The sequence below is a fragment of the Cydia pomonella genome, chromosome 11, assembly GCF_033807575.1.
Source record: "Cydia pomonella isolate Wapato2018A chromosome 11, ilCydPomo1, whole genome shotgun sequence".
NCBI classification, from domain to species: domain Eukaryota; kingdom Metazoa; phylum Arthropoda; class Insecta; order Lepidoptera; family Tortricidae; genus Cydia; species Cydia pomonella.
The window spans coordinates 13511295-13529757 of NC_084713.1; the positions used below are offsets into that span (position 1 = coordinate 13511295).

Genomic DNA, 18463 nt, shown 5'->3' on the forward strand with positions numbered 1-18463 from the left:
AGAGCCGTTTCCGCGATCACAGAAATATATATATATATACAAGAATTGCTCGTTTAAAGGTATAACTCAGAAAATCATGTCTTAAAAATGATTTTTCTTAGGAAGAATTCTTTGAATTGGCGCCTAACCTTTTTTAAGACATGATTTTCTGAGTTTACTTAACAGATTAAACAAGGTACTAATTCCTGGCGTAATAAAAATAATTGTATCTGGTGTAATAAATATAAATGAGTCAAACTTGGAAACCACAAATAAAATGGCTCATATTATAATTGAATATGAAGGTACAAAAATTTGGCTTTTATAGAATTTATCAATAACCACGGGAATATAGCGTAATAAAGTACACCCGCCATTCTGACTGTCAGGATGGCGGGTGTACTGTTTTTTTTTGGTAATAGCTTTAAGTACCGTGAGGTAAAAAAATTTTTAAAGGAGGTACTAAATAGTACAAATTAGGTACAAAAATATGGTATGGTTTTCATTTAATTTTAGGTATTTAGGTACACCCGCCATTCTAACTCTCACCGGTAAACGCCCGGCCTCACGAGGCCGCCGCTTGTGTAACTTTTGCCTCAGCACGTTTGCCTCATCCGAGCCAATTTGCACGGCAAGATGGCGTCACTAGGCATGTCCACACTGGCCGTATTGTGCGCGAGGAAATTGCCTCGCGCGTATGTTCGCTCTGTGTGGACCCGCCTAATGTGAAATAGGCTGAGGCAGATATGTCACTAGTTTGAGTGACGCTAGTAACGCTAGACCCAAAATCAGCCTCTTCCGCCCACCTCATCATAAAATCATTTCCTTGTAAAACCTAATTTAATGAGAATCATAGAAATCATCACATTTTTTGTATAAAGGAAACAAATCATCATAATCGTTATAAGGCCTTATCATGGTTTATAACATTGAAATTAATTTAGGTAAATATTATTCAATCATAATATGTTCCCAAAACACCACATTTGCAAAATACATGTAGGGCATAAAACTAACAAAGTTACAAAAACCTTAAATATATATATTTAATTAGCCAAGTCATAAGCTCTGTCATAAAGGTTTTGACTGATAAAATGTTATACAATGTTTTTAATAATACAATATAGCCATGATTCGAAAGCTTGTTTTTTACTTATTGAAACGTAATACATATCACTTGTTTTTAATTCAGGTCGCGATTTTATTTACAATTTTTTTATTTTAGGATTGTCGTTTGGCAAAGGCCCGGGAGAAGTCAACACAAGACATAACCAAATTGAACTTGAAATTATTTATTTTGCCAAATGTCTGTGTATTAGTTGTATTAATGACTCCAACGGCACTTTAGTTTGCGACGTATTCCGTGAAAAGGAGAGGAGGCGTAGCTAGGGCTGCCATCCGTCCGGGGGGAGTGTCAAGAAGTGAGAAACCCGGACACTTTTCATGTAAGGAAGCGCATTAAAACTACATGTATAATTAAAGGTCTTGTTTTTAAAAAATATTATTTTCGGACTCGTCCGGGGAAAAAATGCGATTTACGCCAAATGTCCGGGTATTTTTGAATCTTTGTCCGGGTTTGGCGAAATTCGAGATGGCAGCCCTAGGCGTAGCTACATTAACGAGTTGCTGAACACGGAACACGCAAATGTGTCTCCTCCGGAACGCAAGGGCGAATCCACCGTTGTGGGCACGATGGGCATGCCCACAACCCTAATAGGGTGCCTTATTGATTCGCCGAGTAAAATTACACCGATTTGTTTCGCTGACGCTTTTGCAGAGGACTATTTGGCAGAATTTCATTACACAGAGTAGTCAGTTGGCAACTTGGCATAACATTGATAAGCAGATTTACTTTAGAATAATCGTTAATTTACACAAAAGCAAATTGAATGGTATGTGAACCAAGTTTCTAGCAAACGTTAATCGACTAAAAGTTACATCTATTAGGTACGAATAAATCCCTCTGAGAAACGATTTTCGGCGAAACGTTGTCTGCGAATCGATAATCCCTTAAAGACTTGTGACGTAACACTTTCACGGTCTATTGAGATGAATAGGCTGATGATTGTTCATGAGCGAGATCGTACTTCGACTCGCACTTGGCCGATTTTTGGGTAGCTGTGACCACAACCTTTTTTGAGGGTTGGATCCGCGCCTGCGGAACGGCCCCCTAATCTTGGACTTTTTGCCCCTATTACACCAGACGAAGTACAAAATTGTCTTCGCAACATGAAAAACCGGAAGGTTGTGGGTCCTGACAACATACCGATCGAAGCGTGGAAATCGATGGGTCCTCATGGTGTGATCATACTTACTGACCTTTTTAACCGCATCCTCACCAGCCGCAAGATGCCCAACTCATGGAGATTGAGCAATATAACGCCAATTTATAAAGGCAAAGGTAGTGTACAGAACTGTGGAAGCTATACCGAGGTATTAAGGTCATGTGTCACACCATGAAACTCTTCGAGCGCATAATCGACTCAATTCTCCAGCAAGAGTGCACGGTCTTGGAGTGTCAGTATGGGTTTTGTCCTGGCCGTGGCGCTATAGATCCAATCTTTGCCCTAAGAATGCTAGTCGAGGTCTACAGAGAAAAGCAAAAACCCTTGCATATGGCTTTTCTGGATCTGCAGAAAGCTTTCGAGTGCATATCGCGCCAAGTAATCTGGTGGGCTTTGAAGGAGAAGACTGTGCCACAAACCTATATTGATATTATCCGAGATATGTACCACTAAACGGAATCCATAGTAAGGACCGCCTTTGGTGATACTCGCCCATTCCCTATCACAGTTGGCATTCACCAAGACTCAGCCCTGAGTCCTTTTCTGTTCAGCGTAATGAACTATCTCCGTCCGTGACTTATGATATACGCTGATGAAATTGCACTGACAGATGAGGACACCCAGAACCTGGAGCATAAAGTGAACCAATGGAAGGGTGCGCTAGAGAACGGCGGGCTGAAACTAAATGTTGCGAAGACCGAGTACTTGGCATGTGGCGACACGGACCCTGACCCCATAAAAGTAGGAGACGAATTTGTCGTGAAAACGAATATATTCAAATACCTTGATTCCGTGCTGCACGAATCTAGTCAAATCGATCACGACGTCCAAGCCCGAATAAGTGCTGCTTGGGCAAAATGGCGAGAAGTAACCGGTGTCATCTGCGACCCTAGGATACTGGTGCAGCTAAAGGGCCTTGTGTATAAGAGCATCATCCATCCAGTCCGGCTATAGGTATGGTAGGGATACCTGGCCTGTCCTCGGAAGACATGTCCAGCAGCTTCACGTCACCGAGATGAAGATGTTTCGATTGATGTGTGGCGTTACGCGATTAGATCGCATACGTGACGAACACATCCGTGGCAGCCTCGGAATCCGTGACGTAGCGGATAAGCTGCAGGAAAGTCGCCTCCGATGGTATGGCCACATAAGCCGCAGACCAGTACGTCGGAAATAGATCTCTCAACCTCACTGTCCAAGGCCCTAGATCACGCGGCCGCGGTAGGCCTAAGAAGCGCTGGCTGGACGTCGTGACAGCGGACATGGAGGAGAACAATCTCACACCTGAGGATGCCGAAGACCGGGCAAAGTGGAGAAGATTAAGTAGGAAAGCGGACCCTGGCGCTAGGCCGGGAAAACGCTAGGTTGAAGAAGAGAGGATAGTCGTTAGACGCGAATACGCGGCTGGATTGTGAAAAATTACACTTTACAAAAGGGAGTAAAAATCAGTGTCATATTAATAAAATAGTTACCATTGTTTATGACACTATACTTTATTTGGCCGACAAGTTTGAACCAGCATTCAGTTCCCGGACAAGTCTACATAAGAATTTAGATAATATCCCTCAAATTAAGGTTACTTTTCAGTAAGTAACACGCTTAAATTTTACTCCCATACAACCAGCAGATTTGATAAGGCATGTACAGTAGCAATAATGTCAGTCCAATTCACATAAAATATATAAATAAAGAATAAAATACCCTGCTTTTGCGTTATGCGAAATTTAGGCATGTTAAAGAGAAAAATAAATAAATAGTGATCAAAATCACCTTAAACAACGCGTATTAGCTTTGCGTATTTTTGACGTTTTTTTATGAGTTTTTCGGAATATTACCTAGAATTATTCAAAACTGCGGCAGCAAATTACGTTAAATTATATTGCATTAACAATATGCATAAGCTATTTTATCAATAAAAACCTTTGTGAAAGAACTCATGTCCTGACATGCATACTTTCTTTCTAAAAGAGCTTAAAATTTAAAAACATGGTGCAATGATATAGGTATTTAAATGTTAATTAAAATTTGACTTATATAAGTTGTTCTATATGCTAGCGTCAAATAATGTACACTCATACTCATATCGCAACTTTAGTTACAGAGTTTTCATTGAAATTTCATTATAATTACGTAAGGTCAATGTGGAGAAGGCCGGAAAATACAATTTATTGCTGGGAAGACCGTCATATGGAAAGAACTCTCGTATTTGTACACATACGTCGCTCGGACACAAAAAGGAAGAGCTTCACTCCTGCTCCAACCTTCTGTAAGAGCGGTATGTGCACAAACGCAAGAGTTAAATGTGACAAAAGAGCTTGTAGATGGTATTCCCTTATAGACGGTATTCTCCACATTGCACTTAATTCAAAAAAATTAAAAAACAAATAAATTCGAAAAAGATGCTAACAAATATTGACTTATATTATACAAGAAATTAAAGATAAAATTGTTCCAAACTTAACAGTTAATTAAAGCCAATATTCATTCTGGCAACAGTCCATACATTTTTTACTAGCATAAGTAAAAAAATGTGTGCACTCTTCAAATAATGTACATCAGCCTTAAGATGAAAGAATAATTTTATACACGACAGGCACATTCTGAAGGTGTCCGAGCAGGTTTGCTCCTTGGCGAAGTCAGTCGCTTAGATGCTGCAGTACCATATTGTATACCGGAACCTATTCTTTCAGGATCCAACTCGCCAGCTTCAATTTTGGCTAGGATAGTTTTAGAGCATTTCAAGAAAGCCTCCTCTACATTTTCACCTGTCTTTGCACTTGTTTCAAGAAATACCAACTCTGAAATTTAAAAATATAGATATTGACGAAATTATATTTAAAAAAGTAGCTATGGACATGTTTATTCACAAATTTGAGCATTAATAATAAAAATTAGACATAGTTTTATGTGTCAAAAAGTAATATTGTGAATGAACATATCTAAATTTTCATATTTTATATTTATTTTAGCAAAAATTTTAACTACATCTACATTCAAATTGTATATTTTAATTCAGTCTACTATGTCTAGTGTTGTGATGAGGAACAATTAGCAATATTATTCTGATCGTAATTCACTTTTATAATCTGCAACATTCTTAAGGCAAAATTGTATTAGATTAGTGTCCGAACTATGCAGTGAAAAGCAAGATATCAAAATTAGATACCTGTTAACATATTCACTGTCGAACAAAAAATAAAGCAGTAATTAAAAAACCATGCAATAACTCCAAGCGCCTGCTAGGCGGGTTAGCGATTCGTAACAATCAACATAGTAGTACGCTGCGCACCCACTAGGCAGACTTTTATTTTGTGTTCTTAGTCTTGTCAATTTTAATGTATGCTTAAATAATGTACAAATTTGATCATTTTTGAAATGAAGCTATCAACAGGGGTCACCAAATAGCGAACCGACCTATTTAATTTGTTTGCTTATTTAATAAACTCAAGTAGAAATGGACCCCTAAAGAAACTAATTGGTAACCCCTGTATTAGAAGTAGCTACAAATGGTATTCAAAATACCATTAGGTTGTAAAACATACACACACAATCCTGAATGGATTTCGTAATCTATGACATTTTAATGCATATTTATTTAAATAATTAAATTTCTTTGCTGGTGTCAACCCCTCTAGTTGTGAGATATGCACCTCCTGCAAGGTGGGCTCTTTGGCGTAGCTAGTTGTTTTATCTATGGCTACCTATAGCAAGAACTAGCCTAGTGAGCAAAATTTATGATTACTTACTAGGCGGGTTCCTGGCAGTGAATATGTTAACTTGTGTGGCCAGTAACTTTGTAATCTCCCAATACTAATTAAAGATAAAGACAGTTTTATCACAATAATTACTTCATGATCAGGATAGTGATATACATGTGTATACATCTATGCTATATTTGAACCCAATAAACTTTTGAGAATTATTCTATAATCCAATCTTTTACTATATTTTAAAGCTAAGTAAAACTATTACTCACCATTTTCCTGAGCAAATTGACTAGCTTCTGTAAATGTAACTTCTCTGGAGTCTTCCAAATCTTTCTTATTTCCCACAAGTAATATGACAATGTTGGGGCTAGCAAGAGTTCGCGCGTCCCTCAACCAGTTAGATAGAGCATTAAATGAGTCCCGGGATGTGATGTCATACACCAATAGAGCACCAGCAGCCCCTCTGTAGTATGACCGTGTCACAGAACGAAACCTCTCTTGCCCCGCAGTATCCCAAATTTGTAATTTGGTTGATTTACCTCCTATATTCACAATTTTAGATCCAAATTCTACTCCAATAGTATGACACCTGTCTTCTTTGACTACAATCGAAAAAAGTTATTTATATCAATACCACCGAAAGAGATGAGAGATAGGAAGTGAAGCAACTATTTAAATAATTGTCTTCGGTAAATACGTAAGACATTCGCAATTTTACGCATGAATAACAAAAGCATTTAGTACTTACATTTGTTGCCAATAAAGTTATTAAGGAGGCTTGATTTCCCTGTACCCGCACTTCCAATAACGAGGAATTTGAACAAGTATTCTGTAAAACAAAAAAAATACAGTGTTAGGGTTTAGACGCCAGATGCTGGAAAATTCATGGAAAACTCAATACCCATTCGATAAAGCAAATGTTTCTATAACAATTATATCATACATACCATAGGATTCGGACATAATGAAAGGGTATAATCACAACTGGCCTTAATTTTATTAGATGGTCTGATTATAAAATCAGGAAACACAAAATTTTGATGTATAAACACGATCAAAACACAAGATGTTTCATTTCCGGAGTTTTCTTCAATGTCACTTTTATTATAGTTTGTCAAAGGGCTATCTCATTTCAAACATAGACAGAGGGAGTCATACTATCTTTGTCTTACACTAGTACTAGCATCCAAAAGAAAAGGATGAGTATAGTTTTTATTGTTCTTATTTACTGACAAATTGGTTTGACCAACTATAGTTTTTTTTCCTGAGTACATACCACAGATACGTAGCCATATTCAGACTCAGAACTTTAATAGACGGGCGTACTTTCGCACCACGGTCGCGATCCGGGACCTTCAATCATGTATTGTGTATGTATCAAGTATGTATTATGTATTAGTAAGGTGATCCGCCACACAGTGGATCGAAATGAAAAAAAAAATGGACAATCGCATTTTTCTTTTAAAACCTTCATTTAAAAAATGCTCTTCGCTAACCGCAAGTCGTTAGTGTCAACAAATGTAAAAAAAAAATTTTTTAATTTAATTGTATATAAATGTTTGTATCTAAATGGAATTTTTAGCTATGTTCTTGTACAAAATTGTTTCAATCTTTATCAAAATGTCAAAAATATGCCGTATTTACACTAAATTATCATGAATATACCGTTAAACTATTGACAATAACAAAATAAAACACTAAGAAAAATGTACCGAGATAAGCTGTTCACTATTTCTGCAGTTTTTAAGTAGGAGAATAATATTCTAAAGGTTAGAAAGAGAGATCGGCAACAGTTTTCTTATAATAAGATACCTATTATACAGTTTCATACAAAAAAAAGTTTTTTTTTTTCTTCTTTAAATAAGCCTTATTATGAAATTTTTTACGTAACATTTTTTATTCCTTACATAATTTTCAACTAAAAAGCATTTTTTTAAATAGGGTTATGAAAAAAAATGCGAATGTCCATTTTTTTTTGTCATTTTGATCCACTGTGCGCCATACGTCCGTTATTAGTTGGTTATTATAATAGCAGTTATTAGGCTCAGCCACAGCCCAAGTTAGACCTCACAAGCATCGGTACGCTCGTCTATAATAGCTTTAACTCCGTAAACGGCGTAAACGTCAATGTGTTTACATTTTGTACTGTCACATATTTGATTTTAATGATTTTGTCACCCAGCACTCGTCTTGTCAATTAAATTTTATGAAAAAGAAACAGTTATTAGAGATATAAATAAACATAAACCGTATATTGAATGCTATGCTTACTTACTATGTTTTAAGTTTTTAGCTCATATGTGAGTAAATTTTCCTTTCGGACCCTACTTCAGTCATCTTGAGAATAGAATTGTAAACATACCAGCCAGGTTTCTCATGAGAAAACATGAATGCCGCCAGGAATAAAGCAGGAGTGAGTACATTCTCTTCTGTTTATATACATCTTTGTGCAATTATACAAATGTCGAGATGATTTACTTTCTGATTTTTACAGAAGAAAATTAAGTCATTATGTTACCTGACTTTGGGAGGCTCTGTGGCTTACCAATTTATTTATATGAAGAAAGACTTCAATGGTTACTATGAGAATGTACTGCAACCTCTAAGTCAACTTCTCAACCCTGAATTGGCACACACAATTGGAGTATCTGCCTTTAAATATGGTCTGTTTCCAGCTCAAAGTGACAGTGATTCAGAACTTTTAGTAAGTTATTACCCTATTTAGATAACAATATACATAATAGTAATTAGTACCTCTTTTAAGTAAAACATTACCTGTGTTAAGTGATACTGCTCTTCTCTTAGTTATTGAATTAAACATTAATGACTAATAAATATAATAATTAAATAAAAAAATAAATTATATTATTTTTTACTTTACAGAAAACTGAATTCTTAAACAACAAACTATCTAACCCGATTGGTATTGCTGCTGGTTTTGACAAGCATGGAGATGCTGTGATAGGCCTGAAAAATGCTGGCTTTAGCATGGTGGAAATAGGATCTGTCACTCCTCTCCCCCAGCCAGGGAATCCAAAGCCACGTGTCTTTCGTCTACCAGAGGACAAGGCAGTCATCAACCGATATGGATTTAATAGTGAAGGCCATGACAATGTTTATAATAAGATAAAATATCTGGATAAGTCATTGTTGGCTAGTACACTGCTTGGCATTAATTTAGGAATGAACAAGCTTTCTGATAACCCTGTAAAAGATTACTGTTTAGGAATACAGAAGTTTTGGAATGTTGCCGACTATTTTGTCATCAATGTTAGCAGGTAAATAAAAATGCTAAAAGTAGTGATTTTATTTTATTTGCCAATACTATAAGTACAGGTCTTAAAATTAAAGTTTTAAAATGTTTTTATTCATGCAAAAATAATGCTGTTCAAATATACTGTATTGCTTTTTGTTGTCTTTGTTTATATCTTTCATTATCATAATATTTATTTTGTTTCAGCCCAAACACACCTGGTTTAAGGTCACTACAGGCAAGGGATGTACTTTCAAAATTATTAACTGAGGTTAATAAAGTAAGAAATGAAATGCTTCCCAAGAAAAACATACCCCTCTTGCTTAAGTTGGCACCAGATCTGACAGAACAAGATAAAAAGGATATTGCAGCAGTTATCACTAAGAAAGGAAGTCAAGTTGATGGACTTATCATTTCTAACACAACAATAGATAGGCCACAACTAGTACACCAAGATATGTGCCAAGAGCCAGGCGGTCTCAGCGGAAAACCATTGGCTAGCAAATCAACAGAAATGATTAAAGATATGTATAAATTAACTCAAGGTTAGTTTATTTAGTCCAAGTTGCTTAATTGCAATCATCTACAATTCTACAAACATTAACCTTTATTACAAAGTGATTGACGAAAATGTTTTCATAATAACTGGATGGTAGGATATTTTAATGCCATGAAAGAATGGCCAGAACCCAAACTTTTTAACTTGCTATTTACCCTTAGGGAAATATATATTATATAGTGAATTGCAAAATAATTTTTTTGTAGTTAAGGACCTGTAATCCCATTGTGTTACGAAACTTAACCGTGTAAATAGTATTGTATTCTTTGTACACACACAAGTTTATAGCATAAAAGCCAACACACCTTCATGTGTGTAACTTAAATAGAAACTGCTTAATTTTATTATCGTAACACAATGGACTATGGAGTAAATTAATTTAGGACTAATTAATTACAGCTCCTTAGCTATGTACAATTATTTTTGCAATTTCACCTTTTATTTTGTGGCCTAGTTAGTTAGTATTAGTAGTGACCTTGCCTATGAAACAGGAGGTCCCAGGTTCGAATCCTTGTTCACAAGTTATTGATGTTTTCTAAGTATAAAATTATTTAATATTCTCTATATTGTCGTCTAGTACCCACAACACAAACCTTACTGAGCTTACTGTGGGACTAGGTTGATCTCTGTAAAATTGTTGTATAATGGGTATTTATTTATTTTCAGGTAAAGTTCCAATAGTAGGTGTAGGAGGTATTTTCACAGGTCAAGATGCATATGAGAAGATCTTGGCAGGTGCTAGTGTAGTACAAATTTACACAGCTTTAATATACCATGGACCTCCCATAGTCAATAAAATCAAACAAGAGCTAGCTGACCTTCTTCACAAAGATGGTTACAGGAATGTCAATGAAGCGGTTGGTAAAGGTGTGAAATGACAAAGGTGGTTTGATTTATTTTAATATTTATTAGTTTATTTTAACAATGTATTGATTTATGTCCTGGCTTCACTATAAAGCATTCCATCTATGAAGGTTTCTCTTTTGTTACCTCATCTGCTCCTGTAAATATCAATGACAGAGTGCAAAACAAATAATTAAAAAGCGGCCAAGTGCGAGTCGGACTCGCGCATGAAGGGTTCCGTACAATTTAAGACGTATTAAAAAAAATCTTCTTATTAGATCTTGTTCAACATTTTCCCACTTTGGACACACATTTTACCACTTTGGAAGTGTCTCTCGCGCAAACTATTCAGTTTAGAAAAAAATGATATTAGGAACCTAAATATCATTTTTGAAGACCTATTCATAGATACCCCACACGTATATGTTTAATGAAAAAATTTTTTTTTAAATTTTATGACGTATTAAAAAAAACTACTTACTAGATCTCGTTCAAACCAATTTTCGGTGGAAGTTTGCATGGTAATGTATATTATATATTTTTTTTAGATTTTTCATTCTGTTATTTTAGAAGTTACAGGGGGGGGGGACACACTGTTTTTCACTTTGGAAGGTTCTCTCGCGCAAACTATTCAGTTTAGAAAAAAATGATATTAGAAACCTTAATATCATTTTTGAAGACCTATCCATAGATACCCCACACGTATGGGTATGATGAAATATTTTTTTTTTTTTTAATTTCATGGCGTATTAAAAAAAAACTACTTACTAGATCTCGTTCAAACCAATTTTCGGTGGAAGTTTACATGGCAATGTATATCATATATTTTTTTTAGATTTTTCATTCTGTTATTTTAGAAGTTACAGGGGGGGGGACACACTTTTTTTCACTTTGGAAGGTTCTCTCGCGCAAACTATTTAGTTTAGAAAAAAATGATACTAGAAACCTTAATATCATTTTTGAAGACCTATCCATAGATACCCCACACGTATGGGTATGATGAAAAAAAATTTTTTTTTTTAATTTCATGACGTATTAAAAAAAAACTACTTACTAGATCTCGTTCAAACCAATTTTCGGTGGAAGTTTACATAGCAATGTATATCATATATTTTTTTTAGATTTTTCATTCTGTTATTTTAGAAGTTACGGGGGGGGGTACACACATTTTACCACTTTGGAAGTGTCTCTCGCGCAAACTATTCATTTTAGAAAAAAAAGATATTAGAAACCTCAATATCATTTTTGAAGACCTATCCATAGATACCCCACACGTATGGGTTTGATGAAAAAAGATTTTTTGAGTTTCAGTTCTAAGTATGGGGAACCCCCAAAATTTATTGTTTTTTTTCTATTTTTGTGTGAAAATCTTAATGCGGTTCGTAGAATACATCCACTTACTAAGTTTGAACAGTACAGCTCTTATAGTTTCGGAAAAAAGTGGCTGTGACAGAATCGGACAGACAGACGGTCATGACGAATCTATAAGGGTTCCGTTTTTTGCCATTTGGCTACGGAACCCTAAAAAAGAATGGTTGAAGAAAACTTTGTTTTACTATATTTGAGGTCTTACTTCTGTAACACACACACAAATTACATAAAATATGATCTTATTTACCTTGTATTTTACAGTTAGGTAACTGTGATGCCAAATACTGTTTACATTCTTCCAAGTCATTTACATTTTTCAAATCAAACAGTACCAAATTTTGTAGATTGTGGCAATCTTTTAAATTCTTGAGCCCAGCATCACTGACGTCCGCTATATCTGAGACTTGTAAGTGAGTTAAAGAGTCTTTACCATGTGATAAACCCTTCAATGCTCTATCCTCAATATATGAACTTTTGTGAAGTATGATCTTATACAGTTTGATGCATCCAACTGAAAAAAAATTGAAGTGTTCAAATAAAATTGCCAAATAATTCCAATTGAGCATAGATAGAATAGTGGCTAGTGGGTTAATTGCAAAAATGCCAGCATTACATGAATTACAGTGTCTCATAATACATTTTGGGACACTGTAATGGAGTCATTGTTTGGCAAAATACGTACTTAAATGAGAGAAACCATAATGCGATATTGATGAATTTGTAGCATCAATTACTGCCAGTCTTGGGACTGGTTGGTCATTAGCTGGCAGCAAATTGTAGTCTGCAAGCTTCTGCCCTCCGACCCACTCAACGGTGCCCCCGTTCCGCAGCACCCACTCAGCACACGCACGGTCAGGGCCAACTAGTTTTATACGCTCTGCATCCGGCTTATTGAACATCATGTTTACATATTCCCAGAAACATCTGACTTGATTGGCTTGCGATGCTTTCACTGTAAGTGTCTGGCATCGGGATGTCTGCGAAATGAAAGATGACTTAAATAAATAAATTAATTAATATTACAGGACATTCTTACACAGATTGACTAAGCCCCACAGTAAGCTCAAGAAGGCTTGTATTGTGGGTACTCAGACAATGATATATATATATATATAATATAAATACATAGAAAACACCCATGACTCAGGAACAAATATCTGCTCATTACACAAATAAATGCCCTTACCGGGATTCGAACCCAGGACCACCAGGACCAGCTTCATAGGCAGAGTCACTACCCACTAGGCCAGACCGGTCATCATCATCAAACTTGACTTGATATTTTACTTTTGAAACACTGCTATGTTAGTCACTTTTAAGAAAATGTATTTCTAAACTACTAGTATGGGTTTTTAGGGTTCTGTAGTCAACTAGAAACTCTTATAGTCTTGTCATGTCCGTCTGTCTGTCTGGTCTTTCTGTACCAGGCTTTGCTCAGTGATCGTTAGTGCTAAAAAACTGCAATTTGGCAAGGAAATTTAAGTATTTGGTGTTATAGTTGCATTGGCGTAACCGAGGGGCCGCCTCGCCCACGGCCTTGTACTAAACCACTAAGCTTAAGGGGCCCTGCGGGAGAAAAAGAGGGAAAAAAGAAAGAAAAAGATGCGACTTCGCCTACGGCTAATTTCTTCACGCTACGCCACTGCGTAGTTGTATATGATTCATACAGAAAAGTGAATACTTATGTTAGGGAACTATCTGTACTTACGAAGCGTGAGGCTATTGTCCACATCTTAGCAGAGTAGATGTAAAAGTCGAGATTTTGATGCAGTAAAACAATACCGATGATGTAATTGTAATGTTATTGATTACCGGTTAAACGTCAAATATCGTCCAACCAAAACAAAACAGAGGGCCTATCACTAACATCAATAAAAAAAACTACTCTCTTTTGGCCTTTCCAAACGTCAAGAAAAATCGCATACGTTTGCTATACACTGCGGCATTTAGTCGATCGATTGAATACGTTGCTCCTACTTAGCCAGCAATTACTAAAATACTTTGCCATTGCCATTTGTTGGCAAGAACGCTCTTCGCGTCTGCGTATTTCGCGGTAGGTCTCCACTCGCCAGCAGTTGAAAGACGAGGGCAAAGCGCTAATGTAATTTATCTTTAAGTTGGCTAACTTTATGTTTATCTGGTTATTTCTTGGACGTTCTTCAAGTGTCTTGTCTACAGGTGCTACTAGATTACCGCACCGGACCTCGCCCTTGGTGCGGTGCGGAACACATATCGATGGTAAGGTAAGCTAGTCGCCGTACGTGCGTTAAGAACGCAGCTATCAGTTTGAACGAGAACGCGATAGGTCACTGTCCGGTGCGGGGGGCCTACCGCGAAAACCGAAATTCGCAAATTGTGGGGATCTTTCTCTTTTACTCTCACTAAGACGTAATTAGAGTGACAGAGAAAAATGCCCGCAATTGACGAATTACGATTTTCCCGGTAGCCGCCCGGTAGCTATTGTCACGAACGACACGTGCAGTTGTTTTAAAAATCACCGGAAAAAATACAGCTGTTATGTGTCAAATCTAGTACCCAGACTACGATTGCTAAAGAGACTTACAGGTTTGTATATTATTATAGAGTTCTAAAGTCAAAATGAAGACAATTGAACGTAAATTTGTAGTAATTAGTACCTTATTTACTGAATGTTACTGTTAAATTTAACTTTTAAATTCAAAATACCTAATAATGGTACTTTTTTCAGGGCAAAGGAATTGTGTATTAGCTATAAGTGGAAACTGTTTTGGCTTATGTTCTAACTACACCTTTTACCTTATTGTATTATTGTACTGTGTTTCCCAAATAAATAAATAAATTTGCAATCGTTTTGAAATTACGTAAGTTCATATTTTAAGTTCGAAAACAAGGTCCCTTTTCAGAAATGTATGGTTACTTTAGTTGCTTTTTTACTAAACTTTACCTTTGATTTTAGCCTGAAAAAACTAAAATATCGATATTTTATCGACTCAATCCGATATTACTACACAAATTGACTAAGTCTCACAGTATGCTTAATAAGGCTTGTGTTGTGGGTACTTTTATAAATACTTAGAATACTTTTTATAAGCGGGTTTTAGTGTACAAGACGATACGGAACCCTTCATTACATAATCTAACATGCACTTGGTCGGTTTTTATGTTATAAAACATTTTGATAGACAGTTTCCACATAAACATTTTCCACTTCTATACTGATTAGGGTGCTTGTCTGACCACAGTAACTAAGAGCAACTGACAACAATGTGAATGTCATCTCGCCTTGTGTGGTAGGGCACAGCACAGCAGATGTCATTCCAGATCTAGAGCAGAGCCCAACTGGGGAAGTACCTCCACCTTACAGAAAACCGCAGCCAAATAACACTTGACCCTACTCATAGTGTTGTGTTCCTGCCGGTGAGTAAGGTTGCCAGAGCTCAACGAGGGGGGTGGGGTTAGGGTCGGCAACGCGCATGTAACTCCTCTGGAGTTGCAGGTGTACATAGGCTACAGAGACTGCTTACCATCAGGCAGGCCGTATGCTTGTTTGCCACCGACGTAGTATAAAAAACAAAAAAAACAAGGTCCCTTTTATACCAAACTTTACACTAGTCCAATACCTACGTACTTGGCCAGTTTTTATGATACCAAACCTTCTGATAAACAATTTTTACAAAACATTTTTCATTTCTATATTGATTTTGGTGACTTATCACAATAAGAGCAATCAACAACAACGTCCCTTTTATACTAAACCTTACACTATGATTCAATTATTCATCTTATAAAATATCACTTAAATACAGTGTGTCTCTGCCAAAACAAAATTTAGACTCTGGGGGCCTACCGCGAAAACCGAAATTCGCAAATTGCGGGGATCTTTCTCTTTTACTCTTGGTAAGACGTAATCAGAGTGACAGAGAAAAATGCCCGCAATTGACGAATTTCGATTTTCCCGGTAGCCGGTTCATTAATTTGGAATAAAAAAAGTTATTTAAAAAGATTTACTAAAAGTGCGATTATCTCGGAAACTAGAATGGATAATAAGATCCCTTTTTATAGATAAACACAAAAATATAGTTACCTATATAGGTACATATGTACGGTCGAAGAAATTGATTATTTAGCAGTTAATGGTTAACTTTACATCGGTATGTATAACCATTACATGAGAATAAATTAACTATTTAGGCGCCCTAAATATTATGATATTTAGAGTTTTATTTTATTTTTTAAGTAGGTACTTAAAGTTCCAATAGTAGGTGTTGGAAGTATTTTCACTGACCAAGACGCATATGATAAGATCTAGGCAGGTGCTAGTGCAGTAGAGTACCATAGACCTCCCCTAGTAAATAAGATCAAACAAGAGCTGGCTGATCTCCTTTACAAAGAGAGAGAAAAAGAGAAACTTCAGGAATGTCAATAAAGCGGTTGCTAAAGGTCAAATGACTAAGTGAAAGTCTTTATTCTTCAATTTAGGCGTATTACAAATATTACAATACACTTATGAATCTCAGAAACTACCACCGGTTCAAACCCTACACCACAGCCCCGAGAAGAAACCGGCGCAAGAAACTCGGCGGGACTCATGTTTTCAAATACATAGAATACATAATATAGTTATACATCAAATAAATCAATATTTAATACGACAAAATATTCATAAAAAGGAAAGAAAATAAATAAAAAAGGATAAGTATATAAATCCAACTGATTGCCAAAGGTGGTTTGAATCATTTGTTCATTTTAACTGTGTATTGATTTATATCCTGACTTCACTGTAAAAGGTTCCATCTATGATGGCTTTTCTTTCGTTATCTCAGCGGCTCCTGTAAATATCAATGACAGAGTAATCAAAAGAAATAATTTTAGAAAATTTTGTTTTTGAGATTTTACTTTTGTAAGAATAAGACTGAATGCACAAATCACATGAATACATGATTTAATGATCTTATTTACCTCGTATTTTACAGTTAGGTAACTGTGATGCTAAATACTGTTTACATTCTTCAAGGTCATTTACATTTGTCAAATCAAACAGCACCAGATTTTGTAGATTGTGGCAATCTTTTAAATTCTTGAGTCCAGCATCACTGACATCCGCTATATCTGAGACTTGTAAGTGAGTTAAAGAGTCTTTACCATGTGATAAACCCTTCAATGCTCTGTCCTCAATATATGAACTTTTATGAAGTATAATTTTATACAGCTTGTTGCATCCAACTGAAAAAATACGGTTTTATATAAAATATACAAATAATTCCAATTGAGCAAAGTTGCTAGGGGCTCCAATAATGCCAGCGTTAAATATTCCCAAAATACTATTAATTATTTTGCAAAATACATACTTAAATGAGAGAAACCATAATACGATATTGATGAATTCGTAGCATCAATTACTGCTAGTTTCGGGGCTGGTTGGTCATTAGCTGGTAGCATGTTGTAGTCTGCAAGCTTCTGCCCTCCAACCCACTCGACGGTGCCCCCGTTCCGCAGAACCCACTCAGCGCACGCACGGTCGGGGCCAACTCGTTGTATACGCTCCGCCTCCGGCTTATTGAACATCATGGTAACATATTCCCAGAAACATCTGACTTGGTTCGTTCGTACTGCTTTCACTGCAAGAGTCGGGAATCGTAAAGTCTGCGAAATGAAAGAAATTAAGATTAAGTTAAAAATATATTTATTTCAAGAAATTGGCATCACAAGAGAAGCAGCTGTGGAGAAGCAGTACCTCCACCTTACAGAAAACCGCAGCCAAATAACACTAGACCCTACTCATAGTCTTGTGTTCCTGCCGGTGAGTACGGTTGCCAGAGCTCAACGAGAAGGAGGGAGGGGGGGGGGGTTTAGGGTCGGCAACGCGCATGTAACTCCTCTGGAGTTGCTGGCGTACATAGGCTGCAGAGACTGCTTACCATCAGGCGGGACGTATGCTTGTTTGCCACCGGCATGGTATTAAAAAAAAGCAGTACAATGATTCCTAAAAGACTCGATGGTTAAATGAAACGCTACGTTGGTCACTTTTAAGAAAATATATTTCTCAACTGCGTAGTTATGATTTTTTTGGTATCATTGTTATATACCTAAAAGTAGATACTTATGTTAGGCAACAGGCTGTACTTACGAAGCGTGAAGCTACAGTCAACATCTTAGCAGAAAATATATGTAAAATATTGATACAGTAAAATAATGGCGATGAGGTAATGCGATGTTATTGAATACTTGAATAGTTAAACGTCAAATATCCAAGTCCAAAACAGAGGGCCTACCGCTAACATCGAAAAATCTGAAATCGTTTTCAGCATCTCTATCGCTCTTCGCGTTTTGTTTTTTCGCGGTAGGCCTTCAACTGTTTTAAAACATGAGGGCACAAACAAACTACAGAAGAAACTGCACGAGACAATGCCTTAATATTATTTGTCCTTAAGTTGGCTAACTTGATGTTTATCTGATTTTTAATTGACGTTCTTAAAACTACATTACA

The 18463-nt window shown here is 36.4% G+C and overlaps 4 protein-coding genes across 4 annotated transcripts; 1 reads left to right on the plus strand and 3 right to left on the minus strand.

Annotated features, from left to right (window-relative positions):
* Positions 1-871: 871 nt before the first annotated feature.
* LOC133522903 (ras-related protein Rab-4B) lies at positions 872-7073 on the minus strand. The gene is made up of 4 exons (XM_061858381.1): positions 6919-7073; positions 6720-6800; positions 6241-6573; positions 872-5062 (listed from the first exon to the last, which is right to left on the minus strand). Exons 1-4 carry the CDS (start codon positions 6932-6934, stop codon positions 4845-4847), a joined length of 648 nt encoding a protein of 215 aa, XP_061714365.1. The 5' UTR covers positions 6935-7073; the 3' UTR covers positions 872-4844.
* Positions 7074-8114: 1041 nt separating this feature from the next.
* Positions 8115-10752, plus strand: LOC133522898 (dihydroorotate dehydrogenase (quinone), mitochondrial). The gene is made up of 5 exons (XM_061858374.1): positions 8115-8384; positions 8466-8675; positions 8855-9249; positions 9432-9769; positions 10450-10752. Exons 1-5 carry the CDS (start codon positions 8358-8360, stop codon positions 10659-10661), a joined length of 1182 nt encoding a protein of 393 aa, XP_061714358.1. The 5' UTR covers positions 8115-8357; the 3' UTR covers positions 10662-10752.
* Positions 10671-14096, minus strand: LOC133522904 (ATP synthase subunit s, mitochondrial-like). Its single transcript, XM_061858382.1, has 4 exons — positions 13706-14096; positions 12680-12974; positions 12245-12508; positions 10671-10784 (listed from the first exon to the last, which is right to left on the minus strand). The coding sequence occupies exons 1-4, from the start codon at positions 13727-13729 to the stop codon at positions 10750-10752; spliced, it is 618 nt and encodes a 205-aa protein (XP_061714366.1). The 5' UTR covers positions 13730-14096; the 3' UTR covers positions 10671-10749.
* Positions 14097-16411: 2315 nt separating this feature from the next.
* On the minus strand, positions 16412-18438 carry LOC133522905 (ATP synthase subunit s, mitochondrial-like). Its single transcript, XM_061858383.1, has 4 exons — positions 18104-18438; positions 17325-17619; positions 16936-17199; positions 16412-16805 (listed from the first exon to the last, which is right to left on the minus strand). The coding sequence occupies exons 1-4, from the start codon at positions 18125-18127 to the stop codon at positions 16771-16773; spliced, it is 618 nt and encodes a 205-aa protein (XP_061714367.1). The 5' UTR covers positions 18128-18438; the 3' UTR covers positions 16412-16770.
* Between the last annotated feature and the right edge of the window lie 25 nt (positions 18439-18463).